Raw genomic sequence first — 24,038 nt, forward strand, 5'->3', positions numbered from 1 at the left:
TGAATTTCATGCATCTAATTTTACTACTGTCCATGATCCTAACCCAACTCTTCACCCCATTTGTTATTCTGGAATTATGGATTTATGGGAATCCTCTTCCCCAGGATCTACAGGTTCCTCTCACGTAACGTTTTGCCGTCTTGGGTGTCAACAGTTCAACTCTCCCCCCCTCTAATTTAGGCTCTTATTTAGTAATGGGTTTGTAATAAAAAAAAAAAAAAAGATATAATTTTTAAACAAAATTAACTTTTTCAATGCAAACCATTACTTTGAACCAAATTGCCATCCCTATTGACCCTGCTGTTCTGACTGCACAAGAAGTGAGACAGTTGGTTTTGGGGGACCTAGGGAAAACCAGATGCGTGAGTCAGCCTAATAGAAACAGCAGGTTGCTTCACTTTTCTCTTGGGAATGAAGAGCTTGGGAATTCACGGAGGTACAAATGGGATATATAGAAAAATTAAAAATATTTACATTTGCAACATTCCTGCTTCACTCAAGACCAGTCTGATTATTTGTTTCCCTTCTTGACAGGACTGAATCAACAGCAATTTGCCTATCAAGTGACCTTACTTTCATCTCTCTACATACTCTATGCATTTCTAAAAAGGTGCTTTTATTCTCTCTATTTTATATGCACTTCTTTAGCCACTCTTCCGTCCTGCTGGGAAAAGTGTTAATGGTTACAGAAATAAAACGACAAATATTGCTGCAATTATTTTATCAACATTCAACAAATTACTGTTCACATTATACATATAAACCTTGAATATACTCTAAATTATTATAAAAATATATCTACCACCATGTATTATCTAGGAAAAACACAAACATGAACAAATATGATCACATTGTTAAATTCACCTTTCCAAAAAAAATTTTAGGTATGGCACCATAAGTTTAAGAGGTATATCAAGGGTGAAAACATCAACTGACAATTCTCAATCTATGACGACTCGGCCAAACAAGTATGTCTTACATGAAAAAAAAAACCCTATTTTGAGTAGTTATTGGGATAAATACATGTATGAATAGAAAAATCCAACATTTATCATTGTAATAATTAGGAGAATAGGAAAGAGAATAAAGAAGTTAAAAGAACAGAGCAATAAAATATTATAACCTAAAGATGAAGTTGTGTTGAACACATTAAACTAAAGTCTAGTATCAACTAATTTGAGAGTAGGTCTTAAGATAGGAAAACATGAATGAGCATAGGTCTTGGATAGGAAAACAGGAATAAGCATAGGTCTTGGATAGGAAACCAGGAATGAGCATAGGTCTTAGATAGGCAAACAGGAAAAGAACGAGAATACAGCAACATCACATTTACTAAATTAATTAAACAATCAACAGCCTCTGTACAAATACAATGCAAAAAGAAAGGCAATCAAAAACTTTGTGAATGCACATAGATCTGGACTTAGGACAAGTCTGAAACTAGTAGTGCACACATATGGAAAAAATAAACGAAAGGTTATTATAAAAAATGCTGGGGCATCATTAATATATAGTAATAATCGTAACCATTATCATTGTTATTATGTAGTTCAACTAGACCACAAAGTTGAAAGACTAAGATATGGTATGGTTGGCTTGAATGGTTAGTTTTATTTTCATAAAAACTAAATTTCATCCAATAACTTGCAGGCCATTAAAAATTAAACTGGATAAATTTAACATAATGAAGACTGAAAAAATTGCATTCACTAACTTATTACCAAAACTTGATACTTGCTGTGGTTTAAAGAGTCACAAAGATTGCAAATTTCTGTGGTAGTAAAGTATTGATAATTTGAGCACCTATTTATTGCACATAATCCTGCTGTGGAAACATGAAGCATTGTATCGCCCATGTTCAAAACAACAGTTCCAGCGTACTGACTGGTTAGAATAAAAATTACATTGGAAATTTCTAAATAAAAACAGAAAATTTCTAAATAAAAACAGAGCGTATCTAATAAGTAAAAACTACAGTACTGTACTTATTTATGTATGACTTGAGCATACCAAATATGTACTGGTAAATTAAAAAATGAAAGCTCTGGTACTTACTTGGATATTATTAACCTGAAATGCTCCACACGCATTTGTTTTAAAAAGCTACTAAACATCACTGTGCTAAACTTGTAGCTGAAAGAAAAAAACGGATTTATCATTTGTGTCACCGAGAGCTTACATCCCTAAAACTACCAAGCACGTCTTGTAAATGAACATGAGGATGTCGTTTCACAAATTTGAGAATGTCAAATGTTCCAAGTTCAAGACGTCCTTTAAAGAAATTTTAAAAAAGCAACTTGTTTAAAAAAACAATACAATAAAGAAGAAAATTTACTTTTACGAACACTAAGCCAAATGAAAAAACTTTTCATTATTGCTATTTTTATTCGAAGGCACTTTTTTATATTTCCCCTGTCATTCTAAACTGTCAATAAAAATGCAACATAAAAGGAAGCTTACCAATTTTACCAAATGTTTTCTTCGGAACTGTTCCCTGTAAGAAATTATCAATACCACAACCAAAAAGTTAATTCTCTGAAAACCACCTAATTTTCATAAATTCTCTGATATTTCAGGAAAGTGTGATCTTGATTCAGGTAAGTTGTTATAAATTCTGGGAACTCTCTCTTGGTTACAATTTCTTCAAATATCTCGGCTGCAGTTTGTAGTCTTTCTCTGTCTTCGGGAGAACTCATTGGAATGACGCCATCCAGTGACTCAGCGGAGTTGACGAAGTCTTTAATCATTGTCTGCACCATCCCTCTAGTGATGACCTCGCCGTTATCTTCCAGAGTTGCCTGTATAATAGGGTAAAAAATGAAACATAATAAAGTATTAGTAACGTGTTTTTGATAAAACAGCAAAAAAGAGAGAGAGAGAGAGAGAGAGAGAGAGAGAGAGAGAGAGAGAGAGAGAGAGAGAGAGAGAGAAGAGAGAGAGAGAGAGAGAGAGGTATAAATGTTGTGCAATACAATACAAATGAATGTTCATTCAGCACGGCTGTAATACCTCTACCATCGTTCTGTTTCCGCAATTTTTGATTTTATAGCAGTTTCTATGAATGTGTCGGTACTAGCAAACTGACAAAAAAAAGGTGCAAAATATAAATACAAACTCTAAAATATATAAAATAAACATTAGTCTAATGTACAGAACAAAACCACCTAAAAGCTTAAAGATACAGTATTGAAATTATTGTCAGAGTTCATGTTGTTTGGTTATAGTAAATAATTTACATAACTTCATTTAGCTATAAAATATCCCCCAAAAAACAATAAAAAGTGAACAATCCATACTATAACAAATGAAAGAATACATTTCAGATAATATACAATACTTAAACATAGTATAAAACTATTTAAATGCTTAAAAACATTAAAAATAGTTTTATACACCGACATTCTGCTGTAACAGTTCCAGCGTCAGCACATGGCAGTGCTGCTTGTTGGCAGTAGCCTATTTAAATGTGTGCTTGTGTACTTGTTACTCGTAGTGTCTTGTTTGTGTCGTTTATAATCCGGCCCATGCTCTGAAGCAACTTCCTGGTGCTAATGCTACTAAACATTATTATTATTATTATATTATTATTCAGAACATGAGCTCTATTCATATGGAACAAGCCCATAGGGGCCACTGCCTTGAAATTCAAGCTTGCAATGAATATGGTGTTCATTTGAAAGAAGTAACAGAAGGTCATAATTCTGTACAGTTGAAAATAAGATGGTTATGGTGAAACAGCATGAAAATGGCGAAAAGATTGCTAAAAAAGCTCATTCTCTTGGTTCGAGTCAGACAATGGTATGGACAACAGTTCGTGATAAGGAAACGACTGTAGCTCTTGTCAAAGATGATGCTCCAGGGATGAGGAACTCTGCCATATTATTCTCATTGCTATAAACCCCCCTTACTTCCTTGGTTTAATGTTTGCTTGCTTAGGGTAAGCAAGGCTAGGATTCTGGGATAGCCTAACACAGTCTACACATCAGTTGATTCCCTTATTTGCTTTTCCAAGTTGACTGCATCCCCCTTGAAATAAATGATAGGATACTAAACTGGAAGAAATATTACTGCCAGTGTTGTAAGAGATCACTTTTTGATTGAGGTAAGGTATTGTTATATCAGATTTTTATATATGCAATATGAGTTTCCAATTTAGACTGTCAAAGAAAAGCCTTAGAATTCTACAGTTTGGCTTAAGGGCATTAAGTAGTCTTTGTTTGTTTAATTCAATATGACCATCATACTTCTATCTAATCTTCTTCGTTTTAACGTGCTTTTTTCCCATTTTTATATAGGGTGCATGATGCCTTCTTTTGAAGGACTTTGATTTGGCGGTGGGGTAAGCCTCGATCGGCTGCCCTGCCTGACATATTAACGAATTCTACATGTATTGTACCAAATCCCCAGCTCCATTTCTCCCAGCAGCGAGGAGAACTGGGTGGTTAGGTCGACAGTTCGAGACGTGTGAGGTGTCTGTTATGTTTTTAGAAGATGTTGGAGTGGCTTTGTTTGTGTGTATTAGTTTGTAACACCCATTTGCTTTCAGCAAACCTATCCTTTGATTACATACGTAATCCCGGGGTGTCTACACGGATAGCAAAGTGTCCGCCTTCTCTGACCAGTCGACTGCGGGGATTGAACCCTCGCCACAGACCTCTATGAAGTCTGAGGTTGCTGCTCTACCGACTGAGCCATCGAGGCTCCCATCATACTTCTATCTAATATTGGTTTATAATAAAAAAGAGCTTTTGCTTTTTCTAGAGACAGATGGACACTAGCCTTTGTTAAGCCTAAGGATTTCAAGTGTATCTTGAACAATATATTAGGATTTACACTCACAAAATGCAATCTTATTTCATACTCATTTCCTTAATTTAAATGTATGATGGACAAATAAGGCTTATAATACTCTATGCAGCAGAAAATGGAGGAAATTTTGAAAAGGTGTGACAACAAAAGTGAAGAATGGTGGCTGAAGTATAGCAGGAAGATCATAAAGGAATGAGGAAATGGTGGAGAGACGTGGTCTATAGAGTCTGGATCAAAAACTGAGATGGTTTGGACATGTGGTGAGAAGGGATGAGTAACACTTGGTTGGAAGAGCAGTAGAAATGGAAGTAGCAGTACAAAGGCCAAGGTAATCAAGGAGAAAGGGGTCAGATGAAGACCTTGACCTGATGGGAGTCCAGGAAGATAGGGCACTGACCGAGAAGAATTTCCCATCCAACTCCTACAAGGAAAAAGCCGAGATAAAAAGCTTGATGATGATAATGATGATGAAGAAGAATTTAAATGAATTAGACTAAATACTGTTTATGGGGACCTGGAATGTTTTTCTATTAACCTGCAGCAACACTAGCTGATGTAAACTTTTTATTATAATACTGCATGTCTTCATCTATTTCAAAGTTCACTGCTATTAGTAAATGTTTCCCTTTTAATTTCAAAGAAATATTCACCTTACCTAACTGTTCTGCCAACATCTGCAAAGTATATGGGTGGGATGTTTATTACCTACTGTACCATGGATTCTCTTTTCAAAGTTGAGCAGTGCTTGCTGAAGAAACTGAAAAGTTAACATACCTTTGCATTGGGGTCTTGGTGGGTGTACCTGAATAATGTATTTTCCAAGATATATTTTTCCCCCTTATTGTCTCGCCTGTGAACTCTGCATACAACTTATTATATATGGGTTTTAAAATGTCCATTTCTAGTACTGCCAATACCAATTTGGGGAATACTGTATTCACTCAGTAAGGGCTGTTTAGCCTTCAATTTATTAAATCTTCTGTTAAAAGTAAAATTCAAGAAGATTGTACACAAGATAGGAAGGAGTAGAGAGTCCTCATTATAAGTCTAACTCTATCAAGGATATCAAGATAAAATACTGTCAACGACGATGATACTCATGAACCTTTCAAAAGAAAATGGGTCACCACGTTAACAAAGATACTTCAGACACAAAAAGGGAAAACATAACTAACCCTATGTCTGATCCATTGCCAAACTTGAGACCTTGATATTTCTGCCGTTGCTGAATCTTCCACAGCAGCTTTGTAGATGTAGTGGCCCTGACCCCTTAACCAGGAATCGATGAACAGAATTCCCACTGCTATGTTATGCTTTAGACCATTTATAGTTACACCACCTGCAAAAAAGTTCCATATTTACAACTACAGTACTGTATTACTAAAACAATGTTTTGTATTACCAAAAATTAGATAAATTCACATACATACAATTATTATAATTAATCTTTCCGCCACCAATCATAATCACATAAAAAGTAAATTACATTGAAAAAGTTTGTGATATTTGCTAACGTATCCAAATAAAGTTATGTATAAGAATTTTATTAAGTGTTCCTGTTGCCATTTCTAGGGCAAGCAATTATTGATTAATTTTGCAAGTATTGCCAAAGTGCAATGGTGTGATAACTATTCTTACTTGTTATAAGATGCTTAAAATGTTATGAGATTAAACATTCCTAACTAAAAGCACCAAAGTATATTCGTTTAATAACTTTTTCATGCCTATGTCACTAAGAAATATTCTTAAAACTAGCTAACTGTTCATTACGTAAAAGAAAATATACGGTACTGTCAATGAAATTAACAGCTGGATAAATGACTAAAGGTGTCTCATAATTATTCTTAGAGGTCTTAACCATTCCATTGCTTCCTGGATTCTGCAACCTCCATTTACTTTTCTTTCACAACGTGCTTGGCATGAAGATTGCAGTTTTCTTTCCATTAATAATGTCTTTATCACCATTAATGACTAACACTTTACAGATGCACTACTAGTTATTTATAAAAATCGTTTCTAAAGTTTGTATCTATAACAAAAATCTTTTAGATAACTATTTATAAGCATAAAATTTTAGACAATATTTTGTGTAATAAACACACCCTACCCTTCATGAATGAAGTGGATTAAAGGTACTCCTGTTTAGAAACATTTCTAATACTAACTGCAAATCCTAGTGATAAAAAATATAATGTTATATAAATAAAAGTTCCAGCTTTTGCTGAAATGAAAATAAAGTGTTACTCAATGTTAATGGAAAAATATGCAAGATGTCACTTTTCCTTCCCATCAACTTAAAAGATACCCAATGGTAAAAGTCAAAAAGGTAAGCACTGCTGTTCCTTAATTCTCTGAGGTGATATATATCACTAGTGAACAATCTCTAACGAATTTCAATATATTCGAAACCTATTCCGTTGAATTTTGAAAAAAACAAAACAATGTCCTTAGCTACATGTAAACAGTATAGATATTTTTAAGCACACAAAAGCAAAAAAGAAATAAGTTCGATAACTGCACGCTGATCTTGTTTAATCTTCAAGCATCTCAATCCTGTGATATATTCCTAGCATTTATGTTCCAAGTTTGAATTTCTGAAGTTCCAATGGTTCAGTAACAGAATCACCAAGATCATTCTTGGTTGCAAAAACAATAAAACTCTGTAGTACTGAACCTAAAAAAGGATGTTTGAATTAACTTCCTCTCTTGTCCTATGAAATGGAATGAAACAGAAATCTGAGGCTAAAGGCTAAGAGCTGGGACCTATGTGGTCATTCAGTGCTGAAAGGGAAAATGAGAGTAAAAGGTTTCAAAGGTGTAATGGGAGGAAAACCTTGCAGTTACACTGTGAAATGACTGTTAGGAGAGGATGGAAAGTAAGACAGGAGAAATAGAATAAGAATGAAGGTAGTACAATAAAATGAATGAAAGGGGTTGCAGCTATGGGCTCAAGGGATGCTGCAAAGAACCTTAAGTAATGCCTAAAATGCATCGCAAGCAGTGCATTGCACTATGAGATGGATGGTATAGTCTGGGAAGATATGAATATAAGGGATTATCAGAATTATAAACTATCTTATAATGCAACCACAACAAAGTAACTGAAGCAAAGAGTTATTTCATGCATGCACAATGAACCAAATGAAGCAGGTTAAAAGTCCTACAGGAGAGGGACAAAGGATCTTTCTCTTTGAACAATTCCACCAACTGGACTATATTTTATTCTGGGATGAAGTGGGGCCTCTCCTGAACAGCATGGGTTCTGGAGGTACAGGCACGAGCTCTGACCTCCTCAGGAATGCCGAGGAGGCTGTTAATAAAGGCAAATGCTGCCTCTTTTAATAAACTAGGGCAGACCACCTCACATGCCTTGCACTTCTTCTCCTTTACAGTCAACATTTGAATACACGTGGGTAAGCAGTTTCACAAGAACTATAGTGGGAAGGTCAATGAAGTTTTAAGAAATGAGGGATATTTGCCGTTTCTTAGAGTACGCTTCCCGAAAATGTTGGCAAATAGGGTATATCATCAATTTATTTTGGCAATATGGTATATCATCAATTTATTATAATCGGGGAAACAAAAAATGAGGGTGTTTACAGTATGAGGTTATTAATAATATCTAATGTTTTTCACCTATATTTTAAAATTCCTTACTGCTAAAGAGAGTGAATTAAAAAGGCTCTCAGTACATGAGAGACAGAGAGAGAGAGAGACTCAGTCTCTCAAGTCACCCCGCAAACATTTAGCAACGCAAAAACAGAGATACATAGAGTGAGAGAGAGAGGAAGAGAGTGAGAATTATTATTGGCTCCTAGAATTATAGAGTCCCACTAAATATTCAGAATACAATAACAGAGCACGAAAGAAAACCATACACTGACATTTACCACAAAATGAAGGTGACTATGGGAGACGTTATTCCAATGGCATGAATATAAAATCTAAAAAATAAATATCAGTGACCTTTTTCAACATACAAAAATAAAATTGAGAGGCCAATCTCAACTGCACTGTGCACCTAAAGGAAGTACACAATAAAAAGCTTACCAGATGGCATTTCCAGAAGGTCTTCGGCTATAATTCTGTCATCGCGAAGTTTGTGAATTTGATTCTTTTGCAATACCCCCACGACCTGAAATCAAAAATCTTTGTAACTCAAATGCCATTACAAAATAAGGTCAAAGCACAGACACTGGTGAAAAGAAGACTATTATAGTTCCATTTCATCTGTACTGTGAATTTAACAGAGCTGTACAGCAAACTACGATTTGCCACTAACATCCAATTTTTTAATACTGTGATGGGCCTGAAATTTGGGTTCACCACTTGAGAATAAGGAAAGTTCTGTAATCTTCATAAAAAAAAACTTTGCTTTCACAGTGTTGAAAAATGTCACCACCAGGGAAATTATATGTTATGCCCAAGAAATTCTGATTTTAAACAAGGGTAATAGGGTTTTACTGTGCCTTCCCCTTTTCCCAAGAACAGCAAAGGTGATGTATCCATCTAATAGAATAAGGATTTCACTGTTTCAAAGGAACAAACTAATATGAAACTGAGTTTTACCTAACACTTACCTGAATTTGCTCTTACTGACTGATGATTCTTGATGACTGGATGCAAACACTTTCACCATTTTTAAAAGATTGACAGATATATCTTGGTTAAGATAGGAAGTATAAAGGAGACTGAAAAGTACTCAAAATGTCTCTACGCTTCTAAATCATGTCCAAATCTGACTAGTGCAAAAGGTGAGAGTTAAGATTTCCATCACATGCACTTCTAAGACTTCCTAATGGACAGACACATGAACTTTTACCTTTGATTTTCTAATGGTGGGGATTGCTGCTTTGGTAGCTGAAATTACAAACTTAAAAGTTTCTACCCTCTGCTATATTTTTTCTTCTTATAACCTTTAGTTAAGAAGTACCACTGTTCTCTCTTTTTCCGGCTATTCACTCTGCTTATTCTGCTGTTCTAATGTACTATAATTCTCCCATTTAGTCACATGTCCCCAAAAATATTTTCTGCTTGTATGGTCCATATGCTTTTGCTATTGTTTCAGCCCTTAATAATATCTCTTTTCATTTCACCTCCCAACTCCTTTTCATCATACCCAAACCCAACCCTTAACTACCCTAAAATTGTCTAACAAACTGGATTTTATGAGCTTATATGAATGGTAATCCAGTGACATCTAAAAAATCTAATGACCAACATTTTGGGTGAGCTGGTTGCTTCAAAATTTTTCACAGAGATCACTTATGAAACTGTGAAGACTGCCTCTTGAAACTGAATATAGTATATTGTTTAGAATGGACTTACCTGTTTTCGTTTCAAAGGGGTAAATGTTTGCTCAATAAGCCTACTTAAATCTCTTGATTCCCTTCCACTTCACCACAAAGTGGTTTCTCTTTCTCTTTAGCTAAAGTGCATTTTCAGTCGCTACTCCATTGAGCTCACAGCATCCATCAACCCACCTCTCCACTCCCAGGCTTTGGAATTCTCTTCCTAATTCCATTTTTCCTGACTCTTATAAACTTTCTTTTTTTTAAAGGCAAATCTATTACTGTACTCCCTTTGTGGTGAAATGATACACCTGTCTCCCTTCTTAGTATTCCTTTTTAGTTTTCTGTGACAGAAAACTATTGAGATGGCTTTGTCTGTCCGTCCGCACTTTTTCTGTCCACCTTCACATCTTAAAAACTACTAAGGTCAGAGGGCTGCAAATTGGTATGTTGATCATCCACCCTCTAATCGTCAAACATACCAAATTGTAGCCCTCTAGCCTCAGTAGTTTTTATTTTATTTTATTTAAGGTTAAAGTTACCCATGATCGTGTGTCTGGCACCATTATAGGACAAGCCACCACCGGGCCATGGCTGAAAGTTTCATGGGCTGCAACTCATCAAGCATTATACGCTGTACAGAAAACTCGATTGCGCCGAAGAAACTTTGGTACATTTTTTACTTGTTTGTATTGTCTTTCAACCCTCGAAACACCTGCCACTTTAAGAAGATACCTGGATCTATGCAACCTCTAACTGTCATTTATGGACACTGAATCATTAAGAACATAAAACGACATCTATACTCACGCGACTAACAATCGGAACTAGACGTTTGTCGTAAACCATGAAACCATCTACACCTGCCACCACTTCTCTAAATTTGGCCGCAGTAACAGCTGTCACTATGTTTAGATCCCTATAAAAAAAAAATTAATTTACATACTATACTTAGAAGTAATCAACCTAAAAAATATCAGATATCTTTTCTTTATTTTTATCATCATTCAAGACAACTTCCTTTCATTCTTCTTGAATGTTTGTACTTGATACTACTGTATGACATTTCTGATCGTGGAGTCATTTTCTGCCTGTTTAATATTGAGAAGTAATTCTTTTACATTTTTTATATAATATTTTGATGTTATGGAACTCTTTTTAAATGTAATTTTTAATTCTGAGTGGTAAATTCTTGTTCCTAAATATTTATATGAAATCAATAAAACTGAGGGGTTTTCCTGTGTTACTGGGATTTAATTCACTGATCACTTTGATTAGTAAACTCAATACTGCACTGCAAATTCATGCCAGAGGACTTATCAGTTTCCTTTTTCATAAAGTGTAAAAAATGTCGGCCTGACATTATTTTTAATGTAAGCGTTATACAAAATTGATAAGGGGTGTGATAATCTCAAAAAAGCATGTTGCAAGTATCAAATTCTGCTTTGTGCTCCATAAAGCCTGGGTTAGCTTTGTTCTCCACAATGCAATAAGAAAAAATACTTTCTTAAATGAAAATTTCCCTTACATATAAGTCATTACAAGAAATACAGATTGTGTAATGGACACCTGACCTGACCCTTCAAACAAGACTTTGTTAACCTTTACATTTGTAGTTGGAAGAAATTGGTCAGAAAACAATGCCATGAAATGAGATATCAGCATAATTATTAATATTCTACTTGATCCTTATGATTAATGATAAATGAAAATTGAATGTAAAAAATTTCTCCAAAACCAAACATTTAAAGCAAAAATATTTGTGGTTGTGGACAAATTCTTTTCAATGAAAATACCTGATTTAGTTTTTGGAAGAATGCTAGAGCAAGGGAGTGGATTATGGAAAGGGGTGAAACCAAGTTTAATCAGGATCTAAACGGCTTTCATGCCAATTACCTGATGAGCATAAAAAGTTGCTTTTATCATCAGATGCATTGATGCAAGGTTTCGAGACAAAATAAAACCATACCCTTACCGAGATTCAAGAATTGTTGCTGCCATTCCTCCAGTTGCGTGAGCACCATGTTTGTGACATATTTTAATAACCAGATTCATGTAAGAACGCAGAAAATTACGCTGCATGTTGACATACTTGTTTCGATCAGGTAGGACAAAATCCTTTCTATGACCTGAAAATATACAAATGCTTTCAAATTGGGATTCTAACTGTGTATCAACTATGGAAAGGAACATCAAATTTAGGTCAAAGGCAAAGTGCTGGGACCTGTTAGTCATTCACCACCAAAAAGGAAGGAAGTTGAAAGTTAAAAAAAAAAGGTTTTATAGGTGTAACAGGAGGAAAAACTTGGAGTTGTACTATGAAACCACTTGTTTAAGAGCAGGTGGAAAGTTAGAAGAAAGTGAATATGAATGGAGGTACAGTAAAAGGAATGAAAGGGGTTGTAGCTAGGGGTGAAGGGGCGCTGCAAAGAACCCTATTGCACTGATGGCACTACCCCCCTACAGGGTGTTTAATCAACAACAACAATAAAAAAAACCTTACAGTATTCTGTATTGGTATCATAGCATAAAATCCTAAGCTGTCACAACAAAAATACCAAATACAGCCTAAAAGAGAAGCCTAGATTGGAAGAAAACTCTGTCATTCATGCCAGAGTTTGAAAAGTATGTTGCATACTCCCGTTCTGTTGATAAAAAAATATATACTATACTTGCCTCTTCATCATTTCTTACAGTAATCACAAGATTCTCTCTCTCGCCTTGTACCCTGTCTAAAATACTGATTTATACACACTTGTACTCTACTTTGCTGATTGCATCATTTCCATGTAACCTGAAGGTCTAACATTTCAAAACGAATCAATATTCGTTAAAACCCACATGAACCGACATTTGTGAATAAGGAACAAGCCAATACAGTACTAGAATACTCTGACAACAGTACAGTACTGCCATCATTAGGAGAGAAATTATATACAAATAGGAAAATTGAGGATAACTACTGTCACAACATACGAAAATATTCAGCGATATGCAAACTAAAAATATAGCTTTGTATGCCATAAAAGGATTTACAGTCAAATAAATATACAGATACTGAAACTTTACTCTTCAATTGTAGCATTTGACAATTAGTGTAATTTTGTACTGTTCAAAGTTTTTTGAAGGACACTCACATACATAATACTTACCAAACTTGTTGACAAAAGATGCTGAGTAATCCCAAATCCCACAGTTGAGCCCCAAGGAATGTTCCCGAAGTTCATACAGAATCTCTTCCATTTCAAAAGATGCCAAAATATTTTCAATGAGTACACAGGCTTTAATTGAACCTGAAAAGGAAAAATTTACACTTCAGAATATTCAGAATTTACAAAAAACAAAAAAACACACAAATATCAACTGCAACCTTATTTCTCCCTACACATAACCAGTGTGCCCTTTCAGCCTTGCTACAGGTCTTTGCCCTGTTCCTTTAATACTTAATAACTTTTGCTATTTTCTGAATAATTGTTCCTCATCCCACTTTATTAAGTACTGCACCAAGAACACATACCTAAAGAACATAATATAACCCCATCAATATAATACTAAAGCTATCAACATTAACAGAACAAGTATTGAGTCTTTAAAGAGCATGAAAAGGATACCATTCTGATATACTTCCTCACAGACTAATTAACTATAGCTAACCAGGATGCTGATAATTTGAAGTAGTAAAGAAACATATTTACATGTAAAATAAAAAAAACACTTATTTGTATATGCTGCACATTAATAAAAAAAAAAAGGCACTATTCCTATTAAATCTACAAGCAACCAAGAGATATGACACTAACCTTGGGGAATTCTAAGTTTGTCCTGACTCCAACAAAATATATCATTCCACAGTTTAGCTTCATTTGCCCCTTCCAGTTTTGACAGGTAAAAGAAAGGTCCACTCTTAGCTTTCAACAAATGACCACCACAATGGAACATTAGCAGGCCAAAGTCAAACAGTGGGCCTGGTACTTCTTTACCGTCTACCTGGAAAATTTGATTAGCAATTTTACTTAAATATCAAATCCCTATAAGGCAAGATGACAACAAATAATAGTGTGCAATACTAGTAAGCAACCCAGCAGAAAAAGTACCTTAAAAATTAAATTTATTTACAAGTGAGATCATTTTTAAGGATGTAAAAGAAACCAAACCTTTGCCCTAAACCAATACAGTATTACTTATCTATTTCAATTCTTTTAAAGCTACTTCGTAAGAATCGTTATCCATATTGATAATTCACAATAACTATGCCTAAATGTTTCTAACATGACTTTAATTAACACAAGACGGTTAAATAACAATTATTTATGCAAACAGAAAAGGATATTACTTACCAACATATTGTGTTCAATCATATTCCAAGCCCTAGGCGCAACATTAAAACAGGTACTTTAGTTATGTCTGGAACCCCAGGTATCAAGCCAAACACGGCTCTATAAACATTATGGAGTCCTCGTAACTGCCCTTTCCACGTGGGGCAGTGACCGTCATCAAAATCAGTTTGTATCCCATTGACAGGACATAACAAAGCTTCAACAAATTTGTCGGTATTTGCCGGAGACACGTCGCCTAAATCCAATCGTCTGTCTACAGCCCTCTCAGGAACTGGAGCTACAACCCAATCACTTTTAGTTACCTGGGGAAATCGGAAGAGGTTCTTTCATACGTTTGGTAAATTGCAAGTTTCCGACTATGTTCAATGACACCTTACTGTTTATGTAAAGATGTAAAATGAGAGTGCCGTCTATATGTTAATGGAAATAATTTACATTCTTGCCGCATGGGTACTCAATCAAAAATGCTGCTTTACTCTGTGCTATTCCCTAGCTTTGTACTGTGGTACAAACTGCTGTATCTGGTTTGGGGAACTTTACAAGGACAAACCTCTGTGCTGTGGGAACCATTCCGGTGAGAAAATCTACATCCTGTACCTTGGGATGATCACAAACCTGTGCTCTTCTGCTCAAGTGAATAACTCAGAATGAGTGACTACAATTTACTCTTGCAATTTAACTCACTCAATTCATGTCATGTCATATTGCAGTATGTTAATTTACTGTGAACATTTTGCAATTACTGCAACAAGTTGCCATGATTCACAGAATTACTTGCACAAGAGCATATGGTATACGGTTACCCTGGTGTCTGTGCTACTAGGATGGAGAATTGTAAAGACAAGCACAAAATTGACTTGTAGAAATTGACATGTTCAACACACCACCCACATAGTATGAAGTTCTCTTATTAAGAGAGAGGGGACTTCCCTCTATTTAGCCATCACTGTGATGTCTCTTGATTGGTCAGGTCAGATTTTTTCCTAAAACATGGGATGGAATATAAAATTTAGCCCAGAGGCCAAGCACTAGGACCCATGAGGTCATTCAGTGCTGAAAGAGAAAGAGAGAGTAAAAAGGTTTTAAAGGTGTAACAGGAGGAAAACCTCACAGTTGCACTGTGAAAAATTTTTTGGGAGAGAGCGGAAAGTACGATGGAAGAGAAAGTATGGACAGAGGTAAAGTAAAGGCATCCTAAGCTAGAGTTTGTATCTTTGAAGTTGGAAATTCTCTGCAATCTGTGTTTTTAATTATCATTTTTAATATTTTTTTACTATTATTCTCCATATATTTACTGTCACTACCATTATTACGAATTCTATTTCTTCTACTTCTTCAGCAACTGTGTGGATACTCCAATTATTGTTTTTGTCATGTTATCTTATTTATCTAGACTGTGTGTATTTTATTTGTATATTCCATGTATATAGCCCTGAGCTGAAATAAAGGACATTATTATTATTATTATTATTTTAACTTTCTGTAATCATAATAAATTTGGGTCAGCATTGAGTCTTGTTTACATCATCTCAACTTGCATATCAGGACATCAAAATCTGACGAAATTATTTGCCCTAAGTAAACCAAATCAATTTACAACTCACCTTGGGATTTTCAGAAAACCTTGGCAACGCTCCAGTAATATCCAACTCCACTTTCCTTCTGATTCTTTCTTTCATCATCTACAAGAGAAAGTTGAGAAAGCGTTAATCTACAGTCAAAATGTCCTTCTTCAACTTCCTGCCAAAGCATTTTATTCTTAAATATTATGGACATACAGAAAATATTTTGTTGTAGAAGTAGCTATTTACCAAACAGCCAATGTCTGCATATTCTAAATACTGCTCTTCTACAGAAAAAAAAATTTCACATAAGATGTTACTATAAAGTTCTTGGTGTTTATTTTTATTTATAATAATACCTCCATGTCCATTATTTTGAGTTTTTGCACTTTCGACTTGATGGTGGTTTTTGTTAAAAATAATGACAAATAAAAATCAACTTACATTATTTTCTGTATCTTTATGCAAGTCAGCAGCAAATGTTAAAAAGCTATAAAAATATAAAAATCAATAAGGAAGTGCCAAATTACATAAAAAAATTTTAAATATATAAAACATTACACAGCATACAGCTATACGCATACAGTACGTATAAAGTGCCGTATAGTTGTGCATATGTAGTTCCAGCATTCAGCCATCTGCCATAAAAATACCAATTTAAAAACAAAAGTTCTATATTATAAACAGAGAAATGTTAAAATATACAAAACAATGTACCTGTACAGTAATATAATGTATCTAATGTATACAGAGAATAAAACCACAGTCCATTATGTTTGGCTGAAATAATTCCATTGTTTCATCACTTGGTGGCACTAATTCTTGTCAGCAAATTCACACTAAAGCTTGTGAACTTGTTACCTGCAGCTTCTTGTTTGCAATGAATTTGAGTCTTTACTAATTGAATACAGTTCCTAGTGTTAGTGCTACTGAAATGTAATGCTCTTCCAATGGAAAGGAAGGTGACTATGATAAAACGTTAAAAAATGGTGAAAAGACTGCCGTTATAGCTCGTTCTCTTGGATTAAGTTGGACGATGGTATCGAACACATCATCACCCTCAGGTAGGTACAATTCAGTACACTGTGCATAAATGTAATTTTATTTTTTTTTTTATTCTTCACAGTTCAAATGTATCAGTTTATAAAAAAATTCAACTTGTTGTACATGCAATTTCATCATTACGGGGTTGCTTATGGGGGTTTATAGGGTATCTAGGTCACTTTTCATAGAGCACACTTGACTTAAGTAGTTTTCTAAATTAAGTTGCATGTCCCAGAATGAATGGATGACATAGGGAGAGGAAATACTGCAATTCATAGTTCTATTTCTCCACAACAACTAATGAAATAAAGTATCAAGATTGCTAGACTTCCAAAATCTATGCAAATACAGTAGTGCCGTATTACAATTACAGGTGTTTTCCCAGAGGGCATAAAATGATAAACCGGGAATCATCAAACTGCGTGCTGCAAGTATTTAAAAACTGTATTGTACAGGATAGTTAATCAAAGGTTACTTGAAAATGTTAAGCAAAAAAACCCCCCCAGGATGACATAAAAAGATATTTTACAAAAATATGTTCCTGCACTAAATTTGGAAAGGAACTGCTACTTACCATATCTACTTGATCATTGAAGTGTCTTACTAAATCTGCAACAAACTGAACTGCATGTGGAGTCAAGAGAGTTGCGTACTCTTCTTCCATTCCTTTCGGAGGAGGCTCGATTTCAACATCTTTGGCTCCTATCTGTGCCAATTCTGAACGAAGTTTACCACAAACATCCTGCGCTGATGCATTAGAAAACAATATGGAGCACTTTGTCTGAAAGGAAAAAAAGAATTCTTTATTTGTTGCACAAATGCATACCATTACTTGTAGCTTAAACCAGTTTATAATGACAATGTCATCAGACTCCCAAACATTACATGCTATGGCACATGACTGATATCAGTTTGATGGACCAAACTGGAAAGGGATGAGACTGTCCCTCACCACACTCTCAGTCTCATCAACCATCGTGCTCACCTTATTGATGGGCAAATCTGAAGGACAGAGTGGGGACCAATACCAGGTAGAAATGATTTTTTGCATTTACTGAACAGTTTGGAAAATTTTGATGGAATCACGCACAGGTCAAAATCTTTCCTTTCGATTTATGTGAAGGCTTGCCCAAATGCAAGAAATATATGAACTCAACTGAACCCATGAGGTATTGATCACTACAAGAATAGGAAGACGATGAGAGTGTACTTAGTAGAGACACCCTTTGTTACCATTTCTTGGTGAAAGTCTGTTCTTCTCTGAAAGCTGAAGGAAGGTGGGGGATGGTCTGACATCACCAATAAAACATATGTAAGCTGGCGAAAATCTTGATAACCATATACCGTGAGAAAAAATGAATGAGAGATGAAAATTTCATAATGATAATGGGAGGAGCACATAACTGAACACCATTTCATCCGTTTCCATCTCTTGAATTTATCATGGGCTAACCAAATATTTCAACATTAAATGAATTTTAGGTCAAAATAATTTTCAACTCTCAGAAAAACTATGTTTTACATATTTACTTGTTTTTAAGTTTTAAAGTGAACCTTACAAAAAATATTTCCAAAAAACCTACACCTGTTTAAACTACAATCATCCCAATGTAACTGTGATGAAATAGCATCCTCTTTTCACTTTAACAAATCCTAAGAACCAAATTAAATAATATGGACTTTCACAGAATACAAGACCATCCTTATGCAGTACAATTAAGGTAACGCAATGTAAAGAGTACTTTGAGAGGTTCTATGGACCGCAGTATATAAGGACGCATCTCTGTAATTTATGGAGCTGTAGGCGGTGGAACTCTTTTAAAAAGTGGAACTGAACTGAATATAGAATTTAGGCAAGAATGGAAAGAAGAGAGTAGACAAATGAAGTACATAAGGCCTGTAGTTCTCTATGCAACAGAAACATGGGCCACGACAGGTAAAATGAAGATGACTTTGAAATTTTGAGACTGTCGATTGTTAGGATTCATAGCCAGCGCACTGTGGCATGATCATATCACAAATGAGAACTTGTTGGAAATGTGATATCAATAAGGTGGAAAAAAAGATTGTGAAATTTGAGCAGGGATGAGGAGCAGTTGACCAAGAAAGATATGGAAGTAGAAGGATGAAAGAAAGACCACAAGGGATAACTCAATTTACATCTAGCCCCACAAAACAAAGACCCAACATAAAAATGCTTGTGGTGGTGAACGTACAGCTTTCTAGGTCACGTTACACAGCAAGTCTAAGGAGCGAAACCACATCCAATTCCTCATGCCAGGATGGCAGAACCTGGGAACCTTGAATAGGAAATGTTAGGTTACGATGCATCCCTGACTTTTTTTCCTTCTAGGCTACTGCCTAATGTACAACATACTACACCAGGTTAGTTTGAGGTCCAGACCCAGCCAGGTAAGGCACCCTAGGTCAGGATGCATCCTTGTACTTCACTCCATAAAACATGACAATCTGCTTTAGGTTAGGTTGTGGCTTCAGGGAGATTGCTATAAAGCCTCCTCGTTTATGGAGCTCAAGACTTGGCTCCCTACATCAGGTTAAGTTAGGGATGGTTAGGTTACTGATTATGAACATGAAATACGTGATTTTCTGAACTGCTTACAATGTGATTTATTGTTTGACCATTACTGTTGGTGCAATTCCCTCAATTTTGGCATTTCCAGGTTTCCCCTGCAAAAACCCATAGGTAAATGTGTAAAAGAAATGCACTCAATTTGATTAAATGTAATCAAACATATTTCAACAGGAACACAGCCTAAACTAACATCCCCTTAACCTAACTTATCCTCTGACTCTGTGTCCTGAACTGGCTGGGGGCCTTGGCCTCCCTGGACACAACGCCCCCAACAGATGACACTGTAGGCTATTTTATAAAACACGGGCATGTATTTTGCCAAACTGCCTACCCAAAAAACCAAGGTTTCTCAGTACAGTACGTAAACAACTGTTAGATATAGGGTACGATGACAATTATTACTAAGGCAGGCTGGAACCTAGCATGTAGGGTAAACAAAGGGAGATTTGTACCTTGTAGTACGCCTTATGGTAAAAAAAAAAAATAAAAAAAAATTACAAAATATATATATATATATATATATATATATATATATATATATATATATATATATATATATATATATATATATATATATATATATAACAATGTTGACTTTCTGAAAAATATACGATTCTTGTGTCTGGCCTGCAATACAATCATCATCAAAGCCTAGGTTGTGTGGCCAGATTCAACGAGCTACTTAATTTAAGCAGGCATCCCGCAGGGCAACATCAAGGTCACCTACAAAAAAACTTAAAATATATACCACATTTCAACTTGACAGTTACAATTAACGCTGGAAAAAAGTGGTTAAAGATCTATTTACCCTGGAGCAATCATCACGTTGAAGGACGCTTGCATTACGAACATTTAACAAATGATTCCTTATCACTTGCAGTCGCTGGGAAGATGATGCCTGGGCCATGGTCTGTTGTTTACTAAGGGTCACCGTTCCAGCAACCTAAATCTTGCTTCTTCTTCTTTTTTTTTTTTTTATTTTAGCAGGCGCTATGTTTACAAGGACTTACTCTGCTTCAGAGCTGAAATTATTTGACGTGTTTTGATCTATGTGCCACCTTGAGATAGTCATATCTGAATAATATCTTATCTAATCAAATGTTTGGGTCTCGTCCCTTAAGTTTTGTTCGGTACATACGACTTCATGACCTCTTCGATGCTGCATAACTCTTCCATTTAATAGTATAACAATAGTCCATGACTATTATAACTTTACAATAATTATTTTACATATATCAGATAATACACATAATATGATAATAATCAATATTATTTATATCCGTCGTGATGTAAACGTCTAAAAATGAATCCAATTATAGAAAACGTACCCTTTAGAGATCTTCGCTCAACAGGTTGCTACTGTTAAAAAAAAAAAAAAAAATAGAATAAAAAAGTGGATCTCTGGACGCCACTGGTCCCGAATAACTTTGTAGCAAGGTCGCACTGTTGTCGTCAAATCCTTTATACACAGGGTATATAATGAAAAGACACAAATATGAACGCTGGGAACACTCCATGTTCAAATTCGCATATTCCTGAAATACGATTTTTTTTCTGTATTTGCACGTAACTGAGACTCACCATTTTCTTGGATTCATCCATATTTTTCTTTTATATAATTCTGAGAGAGAGAGAGAGAGAGAGAGAGAGAGAGAGAGAGAGAGAGAGAGAGAGAGAGAGAGAGAGAGAGAGATTAGGGTCAGGTGAGGAATTGTTTATTAAAAAACAATAATAGTCCTTAAATATTGGCGTGTAAATAGGAGAAATTACTGAGAATGAATTAGGATGAGACTTTGCTCAGAAAGATGGTGTTATCTATTAGCTTGCATTGGCTTTGTAACTGTACTGGAACTTACGTAACAATCGAGTTTTCTCCTCTGGACTTGCAAGTGGGAGATGATAAAGGGATGAAGTTTTTTTTTTTTTTATCATCCGCACCCGTTATATAATTTACTCGTTAATAGCAAACAACTTCATTCGATGTATTAATGATGGCCTATGTTTCTATAGCAGTGCACTGAAGTGACGGCCGAGAAATTGCATCGTGTAAGTTTGAGAGCTCTGAATAATATTCACAAAATGGCTTACTATATAGTTTAAGTTTTACGACAATATAATATGACCTGTAACAGATACATTGTACTCCCATACTATGAAAGTATTCAGTAACAAAATTATTGGTCGGGTTGCGGGCCACTGTAAACAAATTAAGGAGATGGTTGTTACAAAAAGAAAGCACAGGTGTTCATCCCCAGCCCTTGTGAAATAAGAACAAACAACAAGCGATATTATTCGTGAAAATCGAAAAGAAACGAAAAGCAAGTCAGAAGAGAGAACATGCAGGCCTGTATTGATAATTATTCGATCTTGTATGGATGCACCTACCCATTCTTATTGTCTAGCAGTAACGCTGTACTTACGACTGGGGGATTTGACAAAGGTCTTCTTTTATCTAAATTCAAACTTACATTTTTCCAGCACTTAAAATCACTTAACAAACAGAGGAAGTGTTCGTAAGGCCTTTAATAATTAAAGACGCGATTATTTTAATGCGATCTGCTCCACGTCTTCCGAACTGATGCATTCCAGTGATGGTTCTTGTCTCAAGACGAAAAAATAATAAGTTTTTCCTTTGTAACTTAAGTAATTATTTTTTATATCATAGGCAGATAAAATCTTCCTTTGTCATCTATAAACCTGATGCCAGATGATTATATAGACACTAAAAATTACAATAAATGGCAGGAAGAATTACGCTAAATACGTCACCGGTAACTAGAAATGTCATAATTTCATAGCCAGAGTTAAGCCGCTCAATATCAAGAACTAGCCTATGTAGCCATCTTATGAAGGATATAACTTCGTAGCCAGAGCTAAGCTCAATATCAAGAACTAGCCTATGCAGCCATCTTACGAAGGATATAACTTCGTAGCCAGAGTTAAGCCATATCAAGAACTAGCCTATGTAGCCACATCTTACGAAGGATATAACTTCGTAGCCAGAGTTAAGCAGCTCGATATCAAGAACTAGCCTATGCAGCCATTTTACGAAGGATATAATTTTATAGCCAGATATCAAGAACGAGCTTATGTAGCCATCTTACGAAGGATATCAAGACAATATCATACAAAACAAAACACTAAAATACACAGGGCATGTTAAAAATCAAAATTACAACGACTATCAAAATGCAAACATAATATCCTGTTAAATACGCCAGTAAAATACGAAAATCGTACTCAAGAATCAAAATCATTACATAGAACTTCTCTACGCATCGGAACACGATTCGTTCGTTCTGCGCTGGACCGTGGGCGCCACCACTCGAGGTGTGCCTTAAACTAATGAGTAAGGAAAATAACGAGCGTTGGTGACGCTTCGCTCTACTAACGTTGTTTAGTAGGATTCTTTAAGAGGGTACAGGTCGTCCCAGGTCCATCTACCTACTTTGTAGAGCGACTAGGAGTTAGCGATCTTGCCCTGTCGAAAGATCTCTGTTCTCATTACTCAAAGTTGTATTCGAGATGTTAACATTGTCAAATGTCCTGTTTTCTTTATTCTAGGCATTTTAAAAATCGAGATTGGGCTATGTCAGGTTTCATTTGTCACTGAAAGAGTTTCAGTAAAATGAATAGACCGCAAATTTTAAAAATGGCAGTTTCTACCATATATATATATATATATATATATATATATATATATATATATATATATATATATATATATATATATATATATATATATATAATGTGTGTTGTGTGCTTAAAAAAATTAGCGAGAAGGGCCGATGAACTGTCCGCTTCAATTTAAAAACATCTACACTTCAGGTTCTGGAGAAAATGATTCTGTTGCATTTTTAATATAACACTAAAGTCAGATTTTATTTTGTTTCATATAAAATTTCATGTTGCCTTGAAGATCAAACCGATTCGTGCAAGCTGTTTTAAAGTTCACAAGGGTAGAATCCGTTTTCATAAAACGTTAAGAAAACACTGAGTAAAGTGATGTTCTGATAAAAGTGTCTCTCATACCGCACCAGTCAACCCAATTTTGAGATTATTTACTCCTGTATCTAGATCCCTAGGCTAACAAGAGGCTAAATGCTCCTAAGCAGGGGTAAATTAGCAGCCAGACCCCTAGTGCCGAAGTAAATGTCAAATGAGGCAAATCTACTGTGGGTTAACTTGTGGAATAATGCCACTAAAGTACCATAAGAACCAAGCTACTCACTGTGGCTGATTCATAGTCTTACTTCAATTGTTGCAGATTAAGCCAAGGTCCTCTGTCAGCACAGGAGCCTATAAACGTCCCATGCAACTTGTCACTAGGAGCCACTTGCAGAAAGAACAATAGTATTGGGAAAGTGACATTTGCAATTAACAAAAAGGTTCAGACTTGTTT

At 35.3% G+C, this 24,038-nt stretch overlaps 1 protein-coding gene and 1 non-coding gene across 2 annotated transcripts; one reads left to right on the top strand and one right to left on the bottom strand.

Annotated features, from left to right (window-relative positions):
* Positions 1 to 704: 704 nt before the first annotated feature.
* On the bottom strand, positions 705 to 20,666 carry LOC136831184 (malate synthase-like). The gene is given in 12 exon segments (XM_067091163.1): positions 705 to 2,798; positions 5,985 to 6,148; positions 8,860 to 8,944; positions 10,911 to 11,019; positions 12,076 to 12,229; positions 13,253 to 13,393; positions 13,901 to 14,087; positions 14,438 to 14,475; positions 14,478 to 14,739; positions 16,042 to 16,119; positions 17,618 to 17,824; positions 20,445 to 20,666. Coding segments are annotated over 12 exon segments (1,776 nt in total). The 5' UTR covers positions 20,544 to 20,666; the 3' UTR covers positions 705 to 2,546.
* A 2,302-nt stretch (positions 20,667 to 22,968) lies between these two features.
* Positions 22,969 to 23,119, top strand: LOC136831875 (U12 minor spliceosomal RNA). The gene has a single exon (XR_010851007.1). It is a non-coding gene; the product is annotated as a U12 minor spliceosomal RNA (small nuclear RNA).
* The last annotated feature ends 919 nt before the right edge of the window (positions 23,120 to 24,038 follow it).

Source organism: Macrobrachium rosenbergii, chromosome 48, assembly GCF_040412425.1.
Source record: "Macrobrachium rosenbergii isolate ZJJX-2024 chromosome 48, ASM4041242v1, whole genome shotgun sequence".
Classification (NCBI taxonomy): Eukaryota; Metazoa; Arthropoda; class Malacostraca; order Decapoda; family Palaemonidae; genus Macrobrachium; species Macrobrachium rosenbergii.